Raw genomic sequence first — 20,251 nt, forward strand, 5'->3', positions numbered from 1 at the left:
GCTCTGGCTGACTTCTAGCTCCCAACATGTAGGTGGATTGCTTTTGAGGATTCAAGTTGTAATTTTTAATGGATTTGTTGAGCTGAATTTTTTTTTTTTTTAAGATTTATTTTTAGTATATGTATGTGGGGTGGTATGGGGACATGAATCCAGATGCAGGCAGAGTCCTGGAAATGGAGTTGTAGATGGTGATGACTATGGTGAGCTGCTTGAGGTGGGTGCTAGGATTTGAAATCTGGTTCTCTGGAAGAGCCATACAATCTCTAATCTGCCAAGCCATCTCTCCAGCCCCCTGCATTTTCCCATAGAAACCATTTTAAATGTAATTACATATATGTCCTCACTAATACTTTAAAAAATAAATTTAGCTTTTAAGTACATGGCCTGAACATTTTTTTTTCTTTTTAGTGGAAAGTAATAGGATGCCGTTTTTGTTGTAGTAAACAAATTGAAAAAAATACAAAAGTAGTTGACATGGGATAAGGTCTGTTTATTTCCACAGTACTAGGGATTGAACTTGCACTTGTACATGCTAAGAATGTAGTGTACCACTATACAGTGTCCTTTCCCACTGACATTACCATTTTCAGAAGTTCTAAACATTCTGTTAATTTGCCTGCATTTTTTTGGTGATGGATCACTAACATAGATCTTAATCCATAAAACAAAAATCTGAAAATTGTGACTAGAGTTAAATGATTAATTTGATAAAAGTTAGGGGAAAGGAAGGTGATTAAAACCTTTTTTCTCCCTAAATTGTAGTAAATTTTGGATGAACCTTAGTAAGTGAGAAATTAGAAAGGGGCAAAAAAAAAAAAAAGAAGAAGGCTTAAGAAACGGGATTTGGTAGATACGGGTGAACACAAAAATGTTTAGTTACCTTAAGCTCTGAAAGGGTAAGAGGCTTTTAGATGGAGTCCTCAGAGTGGTCCCTTAGCACTGCTCTGAGCAAGCACTTACGAAGTACTTAGGAGAAGGCCAAAGTGAATCTGGAAGTAGTAAGCATTGCTCTTCCTCAGCTTTTGGAGTGTGTGGAGCAGCTGTAAAGTGTGATGAGAAGGGAGAAAACAGCTGCAGACAAAAATTGTTTCTCGATCCAAAACTCCTGTTTAGATATTCTTTCTCCAGATAAACTAGAACTGAATGATGAGATGATGTGTAGAATTTCATTCTTAAAATATGCAGAGGGCGGAGGAGGTAGACATGGTGGGTGAGCATTGTGGAGCATCTGAGCTGTTTAAGAGGCCAAGGTTGGAGAATCATAATTTTGATGTCTATGTAACATAGTGAGGACACAACAAAAGAACAGGAAGGATGGGAAAAATAGAAATCAAGGCTTCTGAAGGCAACCTGTAAACTGATCTCTTCTTCATATTTTGAGTTATATTTATGCCTGATGTGAATTATTTCGACCACAAAACCCCACTGGTCTTGACACTGGTCACGCTGTATTGAAAGTACTCTGTAAGTCATAAAGCATATCAGACATTATTAACCCCAGATTATCTGAGGATTTCAGAGGCTCCAAACAAAATAATAGTATAGAAATATCTTTTAACCTGATGAAGATCAGTACATGTTATTTATATTTATTGAAATATTACTGTTCTGTGTAAATATAATGGTATAATTTTTGAAATTAATATCTAGTTTCATACTTCTGGTTTGCTGTCTTATGCTTTCTATAAATTGTTAGGTTAGTTGGGGGGGCAGGGGATGTCTAGACAAGGTTTTTGTGAGTAGTCCTGGCTGTCCTGGAACTCATTCTGTAGACCAGACTGGCCTCCCACCTCCACTACGCTGGCCAAATTGTTAGGTTTTTATTGCTTCCCAGTCTTCGCACTTCATATTACCATGTCTTTCTTATAAAAGCAAAACAAACAAACAAACAAAAAACTCCAAAACAAAAAAGACAAAAGTAAATTTGGCCAGGAGGTAGGTGCGTGTGTGCACTTAAGACTTGAACTTAGCTGTACTACTACCAGAAATCCCCAAAAGGTAAACAGCTTTCTTTTTGGATTTGGTTTTTTTCAAGACAGGGTTTCTCTGTATAGACCAGGCTGACCTCGAACTCAGAAATCTGCCTGCCTCTGCCTCCAAGAGTGCTGGGATTACAGGTGTGCGCCGCCACCACCCGGCTGGCTGGTAAGCAGATTTCTTAAGCTACAAGTTACTGTATTTAAATTTCTTTGTGTTCATTGTTATGTTTGTATATGTGAAAATATCTCTGTGCCAAGGTGAACGTATAGAGATAGCTTTCAGGAATTGTTTCATAGTGGTATTTGGGATCCAAATCAAGTCATCAGTCTCTTGCAGAGAATGCTTTTACTTGCTGAGCCAGTCCCAAATTATATTTCTTATAAATGTGTTCCTTAACTGAAGGTTTACATGTGACTGACTGAGAAAATAGGCATAAGTATGTATATGTGTGTGTGTGTGTGTGTGTGTGTGTGTGTGTGTGTGTGTGTGTGTATGGAAATCTAATTTTCTGTTCTGCAATAACAAATTTTTCCTGTTTTATAGGTTCTCTTCTTCTAGAGTCCAAAATAAATCCTAACACTGCGTACCAGAAACAGCAGGTAAAAAAAGAGTTATGCTGTTGTGTATTGTGTGTTATTTTTTCAATTTGGAGATTAAGTATCATTGGATTCCTTACAGTAAAATCAGAGTAGGTTACATAACATTTTGCCAAAATGTTATATAAATGTTAAAATGTGTGTGTGTGTCTGTCTGTCTGTCTGTCTCTTGTACCTATGAAGGTCAGAGAACAACTTGAGGAAGCTGATTCTCTATTCTGTGTATTAGACTTGAGTTATCAAGTTTGATGGCCATCATTATATATTGAACCTTTTTGCATGCACAGTCTAATTTGTTAATGGCTAAAAGGTGTTGTTTGTTTTATGTGTATGAGTATTTTACCTGCAATTATATCTATGTAGCACATACATGACTGGTGCCCTCAGTAATTGGGTATCAACCAGAAGAAAGTATTAGCTCCTCTTTGGAATAATTGTAAGCTGCCATGTGGATGCTGAGAACTGAACTCTCAGATCCTCTGCAAGAGCAGCAAATACACTTAACCACTGAGCCATCTCTGTAACCTTGGCTTATTTTGTCTTTTTGTTTCTTTTCTGCTGATAAAAGAACTCTATGCCTCTGGCAGGCTCACAAGCATGTGATCACTTGACTGTATCACCAGCCACTATTTTTTATGTGTCTGCATGTGTGTGTGCATGTATTCAGGTACCTGCAGAACTAGAAAAGAGTTTTGGATCTCTTGGAGCTGCAGGTGTTTGGGAGACTCCTGACATAGCTGGAGTCCTCATAATTGGGGCAATAGTTGCTCTTAGTCACTGAGCCAATTCTTCAGGCCCTTTTTAATTTTAGGTTACTGTTTTGGGGGCATCCCCCATTTTTTAAATTTACTTTGTGTGAGTATGGGTACCACATTAGGGGACAACCTCAGGAGTCAGTCTATTCTTTCTGCCTTAGGCTTTGGGGGCATTGTCACAATTGCTACTAAGCACTTTTACCACTTGTTAGCTACATTTTAAAGAAGAAAAAGGCTGTCTTATGCTGAGTTCACATTCCAGACATTCTAGCAATGCATGGTTCTCTAAAATTAAAGTAGCAGTTTCTTTGTTTTACCTGAAGGAAAGAGTGGCCATTGGTGTAATAATCAACTACTAACACGGCCATGTGGTTGAAATTCCTTTCTGTGCTGTCATAGATGATTCTGCAGACAGAATGTTAGAATGTCCTTTAGAACAGTGTTTTATAGATAAGGAGTCTGATACTAACTCAGTAGGACCTTAGAGCGCTGATTTCTTAACTTTGAAAATAACTTCAATTTGAATCTGTATTCTTTATTTCCTTCTAACCTAAAGGTAAGTTCTTCATATAGTACATACAGGTATTATCTTTAAGTATTTTGCATATACAAATAACATATACAGAGTGTTCCGCAAAGCCATTGGGATCAAGAACATAAATTTTTACAATTCAAGAAGTTGGGAAGAGCAGGTAGGTGCTTTAGAGAGTTCAGGGGCAGGAACCACTAAAACCCACTATCCTCAATCCCACTTTTAGACTGGAAACTTGGCAGAAATGTTCCTGAGCAACATGAAGAGAATGTGGGGACATTGATAAGGACTGTGGGCTTAGTGAGACTGGCAAATGCCTACTTCCAGCAAGCCGGGGCAACTGCATGCTGGAAGCAGAGATTACCCAGCTCAGGGAGTAGGGGAGAAGCTGGACAGGAAGAAAATCCTGATCCCGCATGGGTTTAACAAGGTTAGAAATATTGGGATAAAGATTTATCATTATCATTTGGCTCTGAAATTAATGTATTGGCATCTTGTAAATTGTGATTTTATTGTTATATAAACCTGATTGGTTAATTAAGCTTTAAGAGTCTTGATTCTACGGGGTTATTGAGTATTGTGTTATACAACTGCAAGGTTGGCAGTTCTATTTGGTTATAGTGGATTGTGACAGAGGGAACTAGTGGCTTATGGGACAAGTGAGCCAGATGCTGGAGGGGCTAGCTCTAGAGATTTGGGGCAGCAGCAATGGCAGCAGGAGCATGAGAGTGTGATCCGACTCCGTGAAGAGTTGGCAGGTCATTTTTTTTAATATTTGTTTTTAGTATTTCTCCTGCTTACAATGCTAATTAATCATTGCTGTAGACTTTGTTGTAAGCACACAGGTTCATTGAACCTTTGCATCCTAACTCCTTTTTATTTTGATGTTAGGCTGGTTATTAGCCCCTCCTCCCTTTCTTTAGAATACAAAATTCTGTACTAGGTACAGAGACATGTACTAGTAATCTTAGCTACTCAACCCAGTGCAAAGCTGCATAGAGCAGTACTATGAGGCCCCATTTCAAAATAAAGTTCTGGGCTAGTATGATGATTCAGCCAGTGAAAGTACTTTCTGTCAAGCCATACAACCTGAGTTCTAGCCCCTACATCTACATGGTGGAGGGAGAGACTCTCACAAACATGCACTAATAAATATAAATTGTTATGTATGTGATGTTTTGCATCCATGTAAGCCACATATGTACTCCGTTGCCTGAAGAGATCAGAAGAGGATATTGGAGTCCATGGAACTTGAGTAACAGTTGTGGCTTCCATATGGGCTCTGGGTACCAAACTTAGCTGCTCTGCAAAAGCAACAAATGCTCTTGAACTCTGTGCCTTCTCTCTTAAAACTTTTTCAGAAATAAAATAAAGTCTATTGGAATGGGAGGGAAAGGTGGTAGAAACTAGGAATGTGCTATTTCTTGACATATGGTGCATTTAGGAAGGTACTAAAAAAAACCTGTAAGTAAATGACTGGCTTCTACTCGGGGAACAGGGGATCTCTTCGTTGGGACGTCCCCTTTGTCAGCAGCTTTCTTCTCAGCACGGGCCATCAGCCTTTGCTTCTTGTCTTGCTTTGTCTCTGGCCTGTACTTGTGGACAAGCTTAAACAGCTAAGTAACTGTTTGCTTGTCCAGGGCCTGGGTGAACTGGTTAATGGCACAAGGTACTTAGAGCCACTTATAGAGGATGGCTTTTTTTTTTAACTGCTTTTCTTCTCTCTCTCTCTCTCTCTTTCTGTGTGTTTGTTTGTTTTATTAACTTAGAAATTATCGAGATATTGGTAAATAAAATAAATGTATGTAATAAGGTCATTTAAAATGAAAAAATAAATGAGTGACTCACATGTTACATATTTAACCATGTTTGTTGTGAGAGCAGATCTTACTCTGTAGTATATATAGCATGTAGCTTGGATTAGAATTGGTTCCATAGACCATTCTAGCTTCAGATTCAGTATAGGCGTTCTACCTCAGCCCCTGTCCCCCCAAATGTTGGATTAAAGGCATGGCTTATTCATTTCTGGCCTAATCAATAATTTCAGAGGCTAAAGAAGCCATAGGTAAAAGACAGCTGTTGACAACTAAGGGGAGGGATAGATGGATTTTGGACATTTTCGTGCTATAAATATAAAATACATTGGGGGCTGGAAAAAAGATGGCTCCGCAGTTAAAAGCAGAGGCTGCTCTTCTGAAGGACTTGGATTTGATTCCTAGCACCCACATGGCAGCTCATAACCATCTGTAACCCCAGCTCCAGGGGACTGGACTTCTGGACTCCATAGGTATTTCACACATGTGCACAAACAAATAGACATGTAATGCATGAAGATGGTCTTGATATAATTGGTGGGGGGTGGTTGGGGGGTTGTTTAGTATGTAAGTGTTAAATAAACATTTTATTTACAGTGTTTTTCATATATTGGCCAAACTTCTACTTTTAAAACATTGTATTACTTATATAGATTTGACAGTGAATTTTAAAACAGCATTGATAATTGCCAGTAGAAATGTTGGCGGGGCTGGAGAGATGGCTCAGTGGTTAAGAGCACTGACTGCTGCTCTTCCAAAGGTCCTGAGTTCAAATCCCAGCAACCACATGGTGGCTCACAACCATCTGTAATGGGATCAGATGCCCTCTTCTGGTGTGTCTGAGGACAGCAGCAGTGTACTAACATAAAATAAATAAATAAATCTTTAAAAAAAAAAGAAGAAATGTTGGCAATGTAAAAAAGGTGTTCTGAATTTTTATTGCCTGTTACTTTATTCGTTTGCTTATATATGCCTTGAAGGGTTTGTGGTAACACATGTAGTCATTCAGACTTTTTTTTTTATTCAAAGGACACTCTGATTGTGTGGTCTGAAGCAGAAAATTATGACTTGGCCCTTAGCTTTCAAGAAAAAGCTGGATGCGATGAAATTTGGGAGAAAATATGTCAGGTAATTATAAGCATAGAGAGACAATATATGTTTTTGACAATTTTTCATTCAGCATACAAAATAGTGGGTCTCATGATATTTAAATATTAAATACATTTTTGTGTATTGTTCACATCTCCATTGTTGCCTTTTGTTCTTCTGCCCTTGTTCCTTTTTCTCAAGTAGTCCTGCTTTTGTCATCTGGTAAAGCTAGATTCTGTCTGTGAAAGAAAAAACATAGTTTACTTTTGTTCTTATCCATTACCTAACTGTTGCTTCCCTCTTGAGAGCTCCTTTGTGATACACTTATCCAAAGCATAGCAGCCCTGTGCTAAGGATAAACTGGGGCAAAGGGGAGACACCCAGTTTAGAGATGTGGGGAGTGAGAGGCAAGCGAGACTCAGCAGATCCTGAAGGCAGGAGCCACAGTCTGCAGACACCACACATGGGGTAGAAGGCAAAGACGGAGCCAAGGACGACTCAAGTTTTGGCCTGAATGATAGGAAGGATGTTGTCATCAGAGCTGGGGACAGCTGCAAGAAGAGCAAACTTGCTGGGCATGGTGGCACATGCTCTGGAGGCAGAGGCAAGCAAATCTCTGAGTTCAAGGCCAGCCAGGACTATACAGAGAAACCCTGTTTCCAAAAAATAGAAAGCCAAATTCTTACTTGATTGATAGTCTATTCTACATTCATGCCCTATTTATGACTCTCTATAAAAAGAATTAGTTTTGTCTGTCTTGTCTAATGATGATCTCTAGTTCCATCCATTTTCCTGCAAATGACATTTCATTCTTTACAACTGAATAAAACTCCATTGAGTCTATATACCATATTTGCTCTATCCGCCTACCTGGTGATGATGTGCTTCTTGGCCTGGCTCCTTATCTTGGCTATTTTAACTTGTGTATTGAAGTATCTGTGATATAGTTACGTAAATTCTTTCAAATGTTTATTTAGGGGTATTAAAACTCCCATCATGTGGTTCTAGTTTTTGTTTTTGTTGTTTGTGTTTTGTTTTAAGAATTTCTGCTTCTGAGCCAGACCTGTTGGCACACGCCTGTAATCCCAGCACTTGGGAGGCAAAGGCAGGCGGATTTCTGAGTTCAAGGCCAGCCTGGTCTACAGAATGAGTTCCAGGACAGCCAGGGCTACACAGAGAAACTCTGTCTCGAAAAAGCAAAAAAAAAAAAAAAAACTCTGCTTCCAAGTGCTGAGATTAAAGGCGTGTTGCCACCACAGCCTGGCCTCTGGTTACATACTATTTTGTAGGTTCTGATCTAGTTTCCTAGATCCCATGTTTCTCTTTCTTGGAGCCCTTTCATCATGTTTATATGTTAAAATACCTTAAAAAAAATGTTCCCCTTTCTAGCAGTTACTAGATCTGAGTTCAAGAGATGGGTTTTTTTTTTTTTGTTTGTTTTGTTTTGTTTTGGTTTTGTTTTTTTAAGACAGGGTTTCTCTGTATAGCCCTGGCTGTCATGGAACTCACTCTGTAGACCAGGCTGGCCTCGAACTCAGAAATCCTGCCTCTACCTCCCAAGTGCTGGGATTACAGGCATGCACCACCACTGCCCTGCAAGAGATGCATTTTTGTCTCTATTTTTGTTTAAGAATAAAAAGAAATATTACTTTTTTTTTTCTTTTTTGGTGGATAAAGTGGGGAGATTAGGAGCCTAAAGCTATAATGAAAACTTGTGTAATTAACAACACAGAATCAACTTGGTAGAAATTGAATGTGTCTGACATTCAGTAGTGCAGTTCAACTGGTTTAAAATTAAAGTCATATCACCTTCTAGTGTATTTCCAGGCAACAGTTATCAACCCTTTCAAAATCTGTCAGTATCACTATGTATGCTCATATGACATTGTGAATGTGTTTCTGTCTGTCTCATCCTTGTGTTCCCCACTACTACCAGGCTCTTTCCTTGGCTAACTTGCAAGTCAATTTGAAGACCTCAGATTCACAGATCTGCTTGTCTTCTACCTAAGTGTTGGGACTAAAGGCTGTGTCTCCTAAGTAATTTCATATAGGACCTAATTTTTACATCCCTTTACCAGACTGGCCTCGAACTCAGAAATCCACCTGCCTCTGCCTCCCAAGTGCTGGGATTACAGACATGCGCCACCACTGCCCGGTGACATTCAGTTTTTATAAACATGAAAAGATGTCATTTTGGAGAGTTACAGCATCACAGACAGTTGTATCAAGTTTGATAAAAGATTTCTTTTGTTTTTGTTTTTTGGATTTGGTTTTTTTCAAGGCAGAGTTTCTGTGTATAGCCCTGGCTGGCCCTGGAACTCACTTTGTAGACCAGGCTGGCCTCAAACTCAGAAATCCACCTGCCTCTGCCTCCCAAGTGCTGGGTTTAAAGGCGTGTGCTGCTGCCACCACTGCCTGGCTTTTTTGGTTTTTTGAGACAGGGTTTCACTGTATAGCCCTGGCTTTCCTAGAACTCACTCTGTAGACCAAGCTGCCCTGGAACTCAGAAATCCTCCTGCCTCTGCCTCCCAGAGTGCTAGGATTACAGGCGTGCGCCACCACCGCCAAGCTTTGGTAAAGATTCTTAAAACTTGAAATTTGTTACTACGGTTTGGGGAGGGTTTTTTTGTTTTAAAAAAAAAAATAGTGTGTCCTTCATCTAAGATATTGTTTAGATTTACTGTTTGAATTTTGTTAGCTACCACAAAATCTTTTTTTATAGGTTCAAGGAAAGGACCCTTCAGTGGACATCACTCAGGACCTGGTAGATGAATCTGAAGAGGAGCGATTCGATGATATGTCCTCACCAGGTTTAGAATTGCCATCGTGTGAATTAAGTCGACTTGAGGAAATTGCAGAGCTTGTGGCATCATCTTTACCTTCTCCCCTCCGACGTGAGAAACTCGCACTAGCACTGGAAAATGAGGGTTATATTAAAAAGCTTTTAGAGCTGTTTCATGTGTGTGAGGATTTGGAAAACATTGAAGGACTGCACCATTTATATGAAATTATCAAAGGGATTTTCCTCTTGAATCGAACTGCTCTTTTTGAAGTAATGTTCTCTGAGGAATGTATAATGGACGTCATTGGATGCTTGGAATATGACCCAACTTTATCACAACCACGAAAACACAGGGAATTTTTAACAAAAACAGCCAAGTTTAAAGAAGTAATTCCCATATCAGATCCTGAGCTGAAACAAAAAATTCATCAGACATACAGAGTTCAGTATATACAAGATATGGTCCTCCCTACCCCTTCAGTCTTTGAGGAAAACATGTTATCAACACTTCACTCCTTTATCTTTTTCAACAAGGTAGAGATTGTTGGTATGTTACAGGTAAGATGGGTCATTCTCCATTCCCTGTCCCCTGTCTATCCCTCCTACTTATAAAAGAGTACCTGTTTTAATTTAATTTAAAATGCTAATTGCTCTAAGCAAAAAATTAATTTCTTAAATCATTGCATTGAAACTTAGTCTTATGACATGGTAAATATTTTGATGTTATTCATTTGCATTAGGATAAATAATGATGCTCTTGAAAACTCATGGTTGTTATCTGCTAGATAGGAATGATAAGAGTGATAGCACTTGCTTAGCATGGGAAGTCTAAACTTAGTCTCATAAGTCATAAACATTGTTACAAAGGGAACAGTTTATGGGAGTAACACTAATTGGTAAAGCTAGGAATGTGAGAACATGTACTGTTTTTCTAGAGAAGTGGAGTTTTGTCCTAGTACCCATATCAGGTGCCTGTAACTACATGTGCATTGGACCCTCCCAAACGTGTTTTTGTAGTAGTTGAGAGTATTGGCAGTTTGGATTCTACTTAGTTGTTACTTAGTAGGTGCTCTGTGATTTGAACAGTTGTTAAACCTCTTATGTTTCCTGTCTGAGAACTGATCATATTAATACCATAGGATACTATGAAGTGTCTGAAGATCAAGTGAAACCAAACAGTAAAGTGTTGAATGTTTTTGTAAAACTTAGGAGCTTTAAAAATGGATCTCTGTTAATGACTGATTTGAATGAACTATGTCACATAATAGTTGACAAAATGTCAATCTATTCTAACTGAATAATAGAAATTTTCTATTTCATGTGGGTGTGGTGTAATATTTGTATATGTGTTCACAGCTAAGTACACCTTTGCATACACGGAGGCCGGGGGGTGTCCTCTCTGGATTGTGTCCTTACTTGACCCTGTTTCCAGCCCTGGGGGCTGATGGTGTATATACGACCATGCCCGTGTGTTGTCTAGGTGCTGGGATCCTGGCTTCTCATCACGCTCTCTGAAACACTGAGCTTTCTCTCCAGCCTTGAAAGTATAATTTTCCCTACCAGTCTTTTCCATGAATACATACAAAGTTTCACATTTTACCATTGACTAGTTCCTCTGTAATACCATTAAATATTCTGATGCTAAGCTGTGATGTATATTGGAATTGGGTACCATTAATTTTGATAAAAGAAGAAATTATGGTCAGAATCATATGTGTATAGGCCTGTTTATACTTTCTTAAAAGTAACTAGCTTTATAATCAAGTGTCATAGAGAAAATGTTTGCCAAACATCTACCATAGGGAATATACTACTTATCACATACAACCAGCAAGATGGTTCAGTGCTAGAAGGAGAAATAACTTCCAAGCATCACTCTCTGCCCTCCATGTGTGCTTTGTGGCATGCCACTCCCCTTACTTCTAATATATACATAAACGTAATTTCTTTAAGAAAAAAAAACCTAACCAGGGCTGGAGAGATGGCTCAATAGTTAAGAGCACTGACTGCTCTTCTGAAGGTCCTGAGTTCAAATTCCAGCAACCACGTAATGGCTCAGAGCCATCTCACAACAAGATGACACCCTCTTCTGTTGTGTCTGAAGACCGCTACAGTGTACTCACATATAATAAATAAATCAAAAACCAAATCCAAAAAAATTAAATATTAATGTGTTAAAGACTATATATGTAATAGTTATCTTCAAATAATAGATGTTTTAGGAGCTCTAATTTTAACATTTAAAAACTTAAATCATTTTCTGTGTGTTTGAAACTTGAAGAAAGTTTTATTTCCATCCTTACTGGAAGGAGGTTGTAGATCCTTAATTTTTACCATTAGCTCGGATAAACTTGATTAATGAGCTTGGCAAGCACTGGCTGCATTTGTATATGTTTGTTTTATTTGACTGTTTATGACAGGATCTCACTGTAGCTCATAATGGCCTTCTTTTGCCTTCACAGTGTTGTGATTGTTAAGTATTTGCCACTAAGCCAAGTGTCATTCTAACACAGCTACACTCATTCATTTGCATACTTCCTGACTAGTCTCCTACAGAAGTAGCACGAGAGAAATCCCTGGCCTGGGGGGTATGAAACACTTAACTTTCTGGTTGGGTTAGGGAAAGAATCTTGTCAAAGATAATCTTTCTGATGTAAATCTCCAGTTTATCTTTGTCTTTGGTGTGAGACTGTCTTGCTGTGTAGCCTTGGCTGGCCTGGAACTCATTATGTAGACCAGGTAGGCTGGCCTAGAACTCAGAGACCCACCTGCTTTTGCTTTCCTAGCACAGAGAATAAAGGTATGCACCCCAAGGTTTGGCAGTATGTATACATACATATATCTTTTAATTTTTTTTCTTTTTTTTTAAAATCATCATCTTTGTTTTATCAGGCTAGTTTATATTATGTTGAAATTGTATATTATACAGTCTTACCAGTAAGATACTTAAATCTGTCATTTATTTCATAGGAAGATGAAAAATTTCTGACAGATTTGTTTGCACAACTAACAGATGAAGCAACAGATGAAGAAAAAAGACAAGAATTGGTAAGAAATCAGACACATACTAGATGGCAAAGAAATAAAAAAACCTCAATCCTTTTCTAATTTTAGATTAACCTTTTTACACTTGCCCTTTTTCCTGATTTCAGGTTAACTTTTTAAAAGAATTTTGTGCATTTTCTCAAACGCTACAACCCCAAAACAGAGATGCTTTTTTCAAGACTTTGTCAAACATGGGCATATTACCAGCTTTAGAAGTCATCCTTGTAAGTTTGCTTCTCTTCATTCTGAACCACCAATGTGAGCCCATATCAAAGCTGGATGTGATGTCATACATTTTTACTGCTTGAAATTATATCACTTCCTCCTTCCCATGCACCACCTTTCTCTCTCTTAAAGTAATGGCCTCTTCCTTTACTAATTACATATATGCGTGTGTGTGTGTGTGTGTGTGTGTGTGTGTGTGTGTGTGTGTGTGTGTATCCAACTGTTTTCATATAATAAGCAAATCATTTCAGTGTAGCTGATATTTAATACTAGCTATGTATTACATAAAGTTAACAGAAGCAATATAGTCCAGGTGTTAGAGTCCCCCCATGTGTTTAATTAACACACTGCTCAGATAAAGTAATTTCTGCTAGGTGTGGTGGTACACAGCTCTAATCTCAGGTAGAGGTTGGCAAATTTCTATGAGATTGAGGCTGGCCTGTTACACAGTAAATTCCAGGCCACTAAGAGCCATATACTGAGACCTTGTCATACATACATACAAACAATAATTTTCACCTCTTTAATAATTAGCTTTGTAGCCTATCAAATGAAACGTTAAAAGGCAAGGCTGAACATCATAATTCATGCTTATGTCTTTAATTTAGGCACTCTTGGCCTTTTCCTTTTTTTAATGTTTTTAAATGTATCTTAAGAAGGCTGGGGGTATGAGTCAGATAAATCTAAATACAGGGATATATCTGTAATCCTAGAACCCATAATTAGATGGGAGTCTGAGACAGGGTTGTCCAGAAGCTCCCATCACAGGTCAGGTAGTCTTGACTATGCAGCACAGCAGTAGACACCAGAGAGGACTTGCCTCCTAAGGTTTGCCCTTTACATTAGTATTTATGCTGCCTGCCTCCCACCCCCGATAGAGTTTGTGCATGTATATTTAAGGATGGTCATTCAAGACACTGAGCATGTCAAGGTCTTAGCACTACTTGGTTATCAACCTTTCCCTTCCTTCCATCCTGTTAGAGAGAAAGTCTCTTGCTTTATGTTGCCATGTACCACATGCTATCTAGATAAGGGACTTTCAGGGGTTCTTCTATCTTCTCCTCTGAGAGCACTGGGGTCACAGTTTCGCCACTAGCATCCCTGGCTGTGCTTTGAGTTCTGGGGGCTCGAACTTGGAGTTTTGGTTTGTTGTTTTGTTTTATTTTGCTTACATGACAAGTGCTCATATCTAGCAAGCAGTTTCCTTAACCCTTAGATAAATGTTTATAGTTCTGACCATTTCATACACTGTGCTGAGACTTTTCTTTCCTTTCTTTTCCTTTTCACCTTTTCTCTTTCTTTTCTGTTCCCCCCCCCCCCCCCCCCGCCTCTCTCTTTCTCTCTCTCTCATGACCCACTGATTTTAAGTAGGGCTGCTTATACAGGTATGTTCCCCAGCAACCATTTAGATGTTTCTTTTATATTGTAGTAGTGCTTTGTGGTAATTCATTAGTAAAGTTCTGTGTTTTTAAGGTTGTAAGGGACTGGTACTTTTACTTTGCAGGGCATGGATGATACACAGGTGCGAAGTGCTGCTACTGATATATTCTCATACTTGGTTGAATATAACCCATCCATGGTACGAGAGTTTGTCATGCAGGAGGCACAACAGAATGATGATGTAAGTAAGAAGTTAACAGAGCAAAAAATAACCAGCAAGGTAAATATTATTTACACTAATAGTATTTATGCATAGGAGGCTAGAGTTGGGGTTATATATTTTTAAGATCTAAACTACTGTGCTTTTTATTATGTGCTTTTAGCCATAATGTCAGATGGTTCATTCTTCCCCTCAGATTCCTCTGCCTTAGTTTGTGTTTGTTGTATTTGACTTCAACTTTTTTAATTGTGAGGTTGGCTTGGCTATAATGTCTTATTTAAACCCTTAAATCAATTGACCATTCTGAATGTGGAACTATGAGTAACTTAAATTGGAAAGCCCTACCAGAGGTGGATTCTCAGAGTTCATCAGAATGAAAGAGATAAAATATGGCCCCTGGAAAGTATTATAGAAGAACAAGCTATTGTTATTGCCTGTGTGCTGTGGCTATATTTAATCAGAAATTAGAATCAGTGAATTGGCTTTAAAAGTAGCTTAGACTGTGGTAGTGTAGATTGAGTGTGTGCCACACAGTATGTGAAGAAGCCTGACTCTGTGGGTTCTTCACTCTGTTTTATTAAACTAATGATTCTGGTTTTATTCTCCTTACAAATTTTTGGAAGCTACTTTTTACTCAGTAGATTAAACTATCTTGAATTCCTTGAGAATGGAAAAATACTATCTTCTTTAGGGGAAGGAAGTCTGCAGAATGTTGTCAGCTTGCAGTGTTTCTTACAAAATAAAACAGCTATTTTTAAAAATCTACTGTGCTAGATTGAAGTTGAATGCCTGATAATGTCTATATTTTATGGTTTGTCTTTAAAATTATAGTGCTAGAGTGCATGCAGAAGTGTACCATGAGTCGCAAAATCTTACTTCACATTTTCTTCTATGAAATAATCCTATCCTAAAAAGCAGAATATCTTGAGTAATTAAAACTAAAGGCTGTTCTTGTAGGCCCTGTAGCCACTGGGTGAGCAGACATGCCTGTGTGTCTTCACACTTCACAAACATGCATTAGGCCTCTGGATTTCTTTTTCTAGTCATTTCCATCTACTGTCTGTAATTTCTTTGTCCTTGTCTGTTTTACCACGACATGTATAGACAAATGGAAGGAGCTTGCCTGCTTTATCTCCCTCAATTTTTTTTTTTATCCCTTGGGCCAAGAACACCAGCCCTAAAAGGAAAAGGTCTTTAGGGAAACCAGAAGTTGGTTTCTTTGACATTTAAAATCCATATACTGTACTATTGTTCTGAACATTCTGTCTCATTTTATTCAATTTATTATTTTCATAAAGGAAAACTATAAAAGTAAATGCAGTGAAACCAAAGGAGATTTATAAATTCTAGCTAAGTATTCTTATTTTGAAGCCATAAAAGTGAAGCTCATGAGTTTTCTTCAGAAGGCAAGTGGAGTTCATACAGAAGCAAGACATGTTTTAACAGCAAACCTGACTTTTGTGGTGTGGTTTTGTTTTGTTTTGGTACCCCCTCCCTTCTTTAATCACGTGAGTTTAAAATCCATAGGTGGTGTACACTACTTAATCCCAGCACACGGGAGGCAGAAGCAAGCAGATCTCTTATGAATTGTAGGCCAGCTTTTTGGTTCCAGGCCATCCAAAGCTACACAGTGGGACTCTGTCTCAAAGACAGTTGGGGGAGTACTTTTAAAGTTCTTTTGGTACTATTTACTGTCTTTGAACTACCCATCAGGGGAAAGAGAAACTCCCATCTAGCTTGTTAAATGCATTAGTCATTCTATCTTATTTGAGATTAAGGAGACAGCTAGAGGTAGCCATAATTCTATAATATCTGTTTTAGTAATCTATATTATGTGTATTTTTTTATCACCAGGATATTTTGCTCATCAACCTCATTATAGAACATATGATTTGTGATACAGATCCTGAGCTTGGAGGAGCAGTCCAACTTATGGGCCTGCTTCGAACTTTAGTTGACCCAGAGAACATGCTAGCCACTGCCAATGTAAGTCATACCCATTTCTCCTTTTTCATAGTTGTAGTATGTGTTTTATTGCTAACCAATACAGTTAAAGTTCATCAAAGTATTTTTGATTCCATAGAAAACAGAAAAGACTGAATTTCTGGGTTTCTTCTACAAGCACTGTATGCATGTTCTCACTGCTCCCTTACTAGCAAATACCACAGAAGACAAGCCTAGTAAAGGTAAGGCAATAGAGGGTCATAGTTCCTGAATTGGGGAACTCAGAGCTGATATTGAGTAACTAGATTTAAGACATTGGGGCTAGAGAAATAACTCAAGGGTGAAGAGCACTGGATGCTCTTTCAGTGGGCCCTGGTTTGATTTCAAGCACCCACACAGCAACTAACAACAGTCTGAACTTCAGTCCCAATTCATCTAACACTCCCTTCTGGCTTCTGTGGGCACTACACACACACATGGTCTCAGAAATATATGCAGGCAAAATACTAATGCACATAAAATTAAAAATAGGGCTGGAGAGATGGTTCAAAGACTACTCACTGGCACAGTTCCATTTTGAGCAACTATGTGCGGCTCACAGCTATTTATAATGAAATTTGGTGCCCTCTTCTGTCCTGCAGGTATATGTCCAGGCAGAACATTGTATATATAATCTTTAGAAATAATGATAATAATTAAGTCTGTAAAGGAAAAGACAGAGGCAGGAAAGTAACACTTTAAGTTTTATAAATAGGGGCTGAAGAGATGGCTCAGCAGTGAAGAACACTGATTGTTCTTCCAGAGGTCCTGAGTTCAATTCCCAGCAACCACATGGTGGCTCACAACCATGTGTGATCAGATCCTATGCCCTCTTCTGGTATGTCTGAAGATAGCAGCAGTGTACTCATATAAATAAAATGAATAAATTTTTATAAAAAAGTTTTATAAATAGATTGAGGTTTTTCTCAAGAGACTTTTAAAGTGAATTTTGTTAAAAACAAAACAACCATAATCAGCCGGGCGGTGGTGGTGCATGCCTGTAATCTCAGCACTCTGGGAGACAGGGGCCGGCAGATTTCTGAGTTCAAGGCCAGCCTGGTCTACAGAGTGGGACAGCCAGGGCTATGCAGAGAAACCCTGTCTCAAAAAACCCCAAAATCCAAAAAACAAAAACAAAAAAAAAAAAACAAAGAAAGAAAGAAAGAAAGAAAGAAAGAAAGAAAGAAAGAAAGAAAGAAAGAAAGAAAGAAAGAAAGAAAGAAAGAAAAAAGTCAAAACACCATAATCATAGCCAACAGAAAAGTACAAAAGATAGTAATAAGGTTCCGTCGTCTGTCAATTGGTTGGTTAATTGGTTACTGGTCTCAGGTCTTCTTGTTTCAGCCTCCCCAGTGCTGGGATCACATGTGTACACCATGGTAAATGGCAAACAATTATAGTTTATTCCTTAGGACGTGTGTGTGTGTGTTTAAAGAATAGTTTTAATGTCATTATTGGGAAATTGCTGTTGAGGCTCTGTCTAGGAACCCATATGTTATTTTCCCTTAATAATTTCACAATGTAATATGATTAATTTAAAACATACTCAATGTATAGTAGTAAAAGTGGCTTTTTTCCCTCTGTCTCTGAAGTGCTAGAATTTAACATGCCCAGCACATTAAATAAACTATTGTGTGACCCTAGAAATCAAGCCTTTGAAATGTCATTTTGCTTCTGTCTGTGTTTATTCATACTGGTAAAATTTAAGGCCTGTTTCCAAATTAACATGTTTAAGATACCCAGCATTTACAAAGAACTTTGTAGAAAGTACTGTGCTATAATCAGTGGGTGCTAAGTTGTAGAAAAAAAAGACTTGCAAACTTTAAAGAGTAAAGATTAATCAGTAAGTATGCCTTTGCTGTGAGCTCACTGTGAGTGTGAAGAAAGCATGGAATACAATGAAGGTGAGGGGAAGCAGAGAGAGCCTAGTTACACCAAAGATGAAGGGGGTTTGCTCTGATTCCTTATACTGTTTGGTGTCTGTTCAACCTACATATGATCGTATTTTGCTTATTTTAGATGATTTTCAAACTGCGCAGTTACTAGCACTTGTATTGGAATTGCTAACATTTTGTGTGGAGCACCATACCTACCACATAAAGAACTATATCATCAACAAGGACATTCTTCGCAGAGTGCTAGTTCTTATGGCCTCCAAGCACGCTTTCTTGGCATTATGTAAGTGCTGCTTAAAAAGTTATTTGTTGCCATTCTCTCTTACTGTTTTAGCTTTAAAGCTCATTGCTGAGAACTGACCAAGGGGGTCATCAGGCCTAGGATCTTAGTGCAAGCTCATGCCCTGATGACAGTTTGGCAGGGAATACGGGAAATGCAAGGGAATACAGGGAATATGCAAAGTTGAGCAGCTAGAAGGTATCTGCCAGGTCAAGTCATATTTCCACTAATGGCCTTCCACTAAATCCTTGGGTGATTTGGTGTTATTTTAGAATCTACAAACTACAGTTTAACCAAAACTACCAATGACCTATTCTATTGAGTTACCTACAAACTGGAAAATGGTTTAATATTTTCTTAAAGAGCAGTTTAATAAAAGACAAACTAATACCACAGAGACTGTATGTGGCCCACAGAGCCTAAAATATGTACATGTGGAGAAGGTTTGTGAACTAGTAGCTGTAGTTTCTTTTGTTTTCGGTTTGCTGGGGGCGAGGGGGGGTGTTTGGTTTGTTTCTATTGTTTTAACTTTTTATTGATGGTGTTTCTGCAGCCCAGGCTGGCCTTAAGCCCACAGCAATCCTCATGCCTTGACTGCCTGAGTGCTGGGGTTGTAGGTGTTAGATACTATTCCTAGCTTTACAAGCAGTGGTTATTTTTTTTTGAGTGAGATGCTATGAATTGAGCTCAATACCAATACCATTTGCATACACTTGACCACTCCACTTCACCCTTAGCTCAAGAGCAATAGTGCATTTTTTAACAAGATTATTCTTGTTTTGTTTTTAAAATCATTCTTAGTTACACTTTTTTTTAAAGCTGATATTCACAATGTTGACACCTTAGTTTATTATAGTAAAACATACTTGTGAATTAGAAGTAGGTTAATCCATAATGCTTTGGCTATGCTGTAGGGAGAATCCTTGTGTAATAAGTTTGCATGTCTAAACCATAGTTATCGGTAAGTTGATTGACCAAGTTTAGGGATACTCTGGAGGCTTGGATACTGCCAAGTTTTTGCCAGTTGGCTTTTAAAGGTAAGTTGGGATTTTGTTTTCGTTTTCTTTCCTTTTTTTAGGCTTCATGTTTTATTTAAGTTTTCACTTGTTGAGTTTCTTTGCTTGACACATATGTGATGAAAATACATGTACTTCGAATGTGTCTTTGTAAATTGAAGAGAGCGTTTGATGCATTTACTTTCCACTGAATGTTCAGAACGCTGTATGTTTGTCATAGCATTTGTATTATTGACAAGACTTTAAAATTTTCTAAAGACTACAAAAAAATCATCTGCTAGTGAGCTCAGCACTCACAAAGAAGGGCTTTGGGGCTTAGAAAGATGACTCAGTGGTTAAGATGGTCTTCCAGATAATCTGAATTTTACTGGCAGAACCCACTTGATAATTCATACCTGGCTATATTCCATTTTCAGGATAATCTGACACCTCCTGCTGGCACCAGACACATGATACATATACATACACCATACCCATGAAAGCATTTCTCCATACTTACCATAGGAGAGGTGAAGGTACCAAGTCACCATAAAGAGTTTTGTCTATTTGGGGAAAGGAGGCAGAAGGGGAAAACTGAATGAATAGAATTAAGTTTAGATAGCTTTATTTCAGCAAATAAAATAGCCAGATTCAGTGCCACCTATAATTCTGGTACTTCA

General features: G+C 38.3%; 1 protein-coding gene across 2 annotated transcripts in view; it reads left to right on the forward strand.

The window, feature by feature from the left end:
* Ppp4r3a (protein phosphatase 4 regulatory subunit 3A) overlaps positions 1 to 20,251 on the forward strand; it is a 39,358-nt gene that overhangs the window by 11,077 nt on the left and 8,030 nt on the right. Inside the window, exons 2-10 of one of the 2 annotated variants that reach the window (XM_052185239.1) lie at positions 2,524 to 2,579; positions 6,707 to 6,805; positions 9,489 to 10,106; positions 12,519 to 12,596; positions 12,701 to 12,817; positions 14,323 to 14,478; positions 16,273 to 16,404; positions 16,502 to 16,604; positions 18,421 to 18,579. In XM_052185239.1, the coding sequence (XP_052041199.1) occupies positions 2,524 to 2,579; positions 6,707 to 6,805; positions 9,489 to 10,106; positions 12,519 to 12,596; positions 12,701 to 12,817; positions 14,323 to 14,478; positions 16,273 to 16,404; positions 16,502 to 16,604; positions 18,421 to 18,579 (1,518 nt within the window). The remainder of the gene's footprint in view (positions 1 to 2,523; positions 2,580 to 6,706; positions 6,806 to 9,488; positions 10,107 to 12,518; positions 12,597 to 12,700; positions 12,818 to 14,322; positions 14,479 to 16,272; positions 16,405 to 16,501; positions 16,605 to 18,420; positions 18,580 to 20,251) is intronic. The other variant, XM_052185240.1, reaches the window with a different exon arrangement.

This window comes from Apodemus sylvaticus, chromosome 6 (genome assembly GCF_947179515.1).
Source record: "Apodemus sylvaticus chromosome 6, mApoSyl1.1, whole genome shotgun sequence".
NCBI classification, from domain to species: Eukaryota; Metazoa; Chordata; class Mammalia; order Rodentia; family Muridae; genus Apodemus; species Apodemus sylvaticus.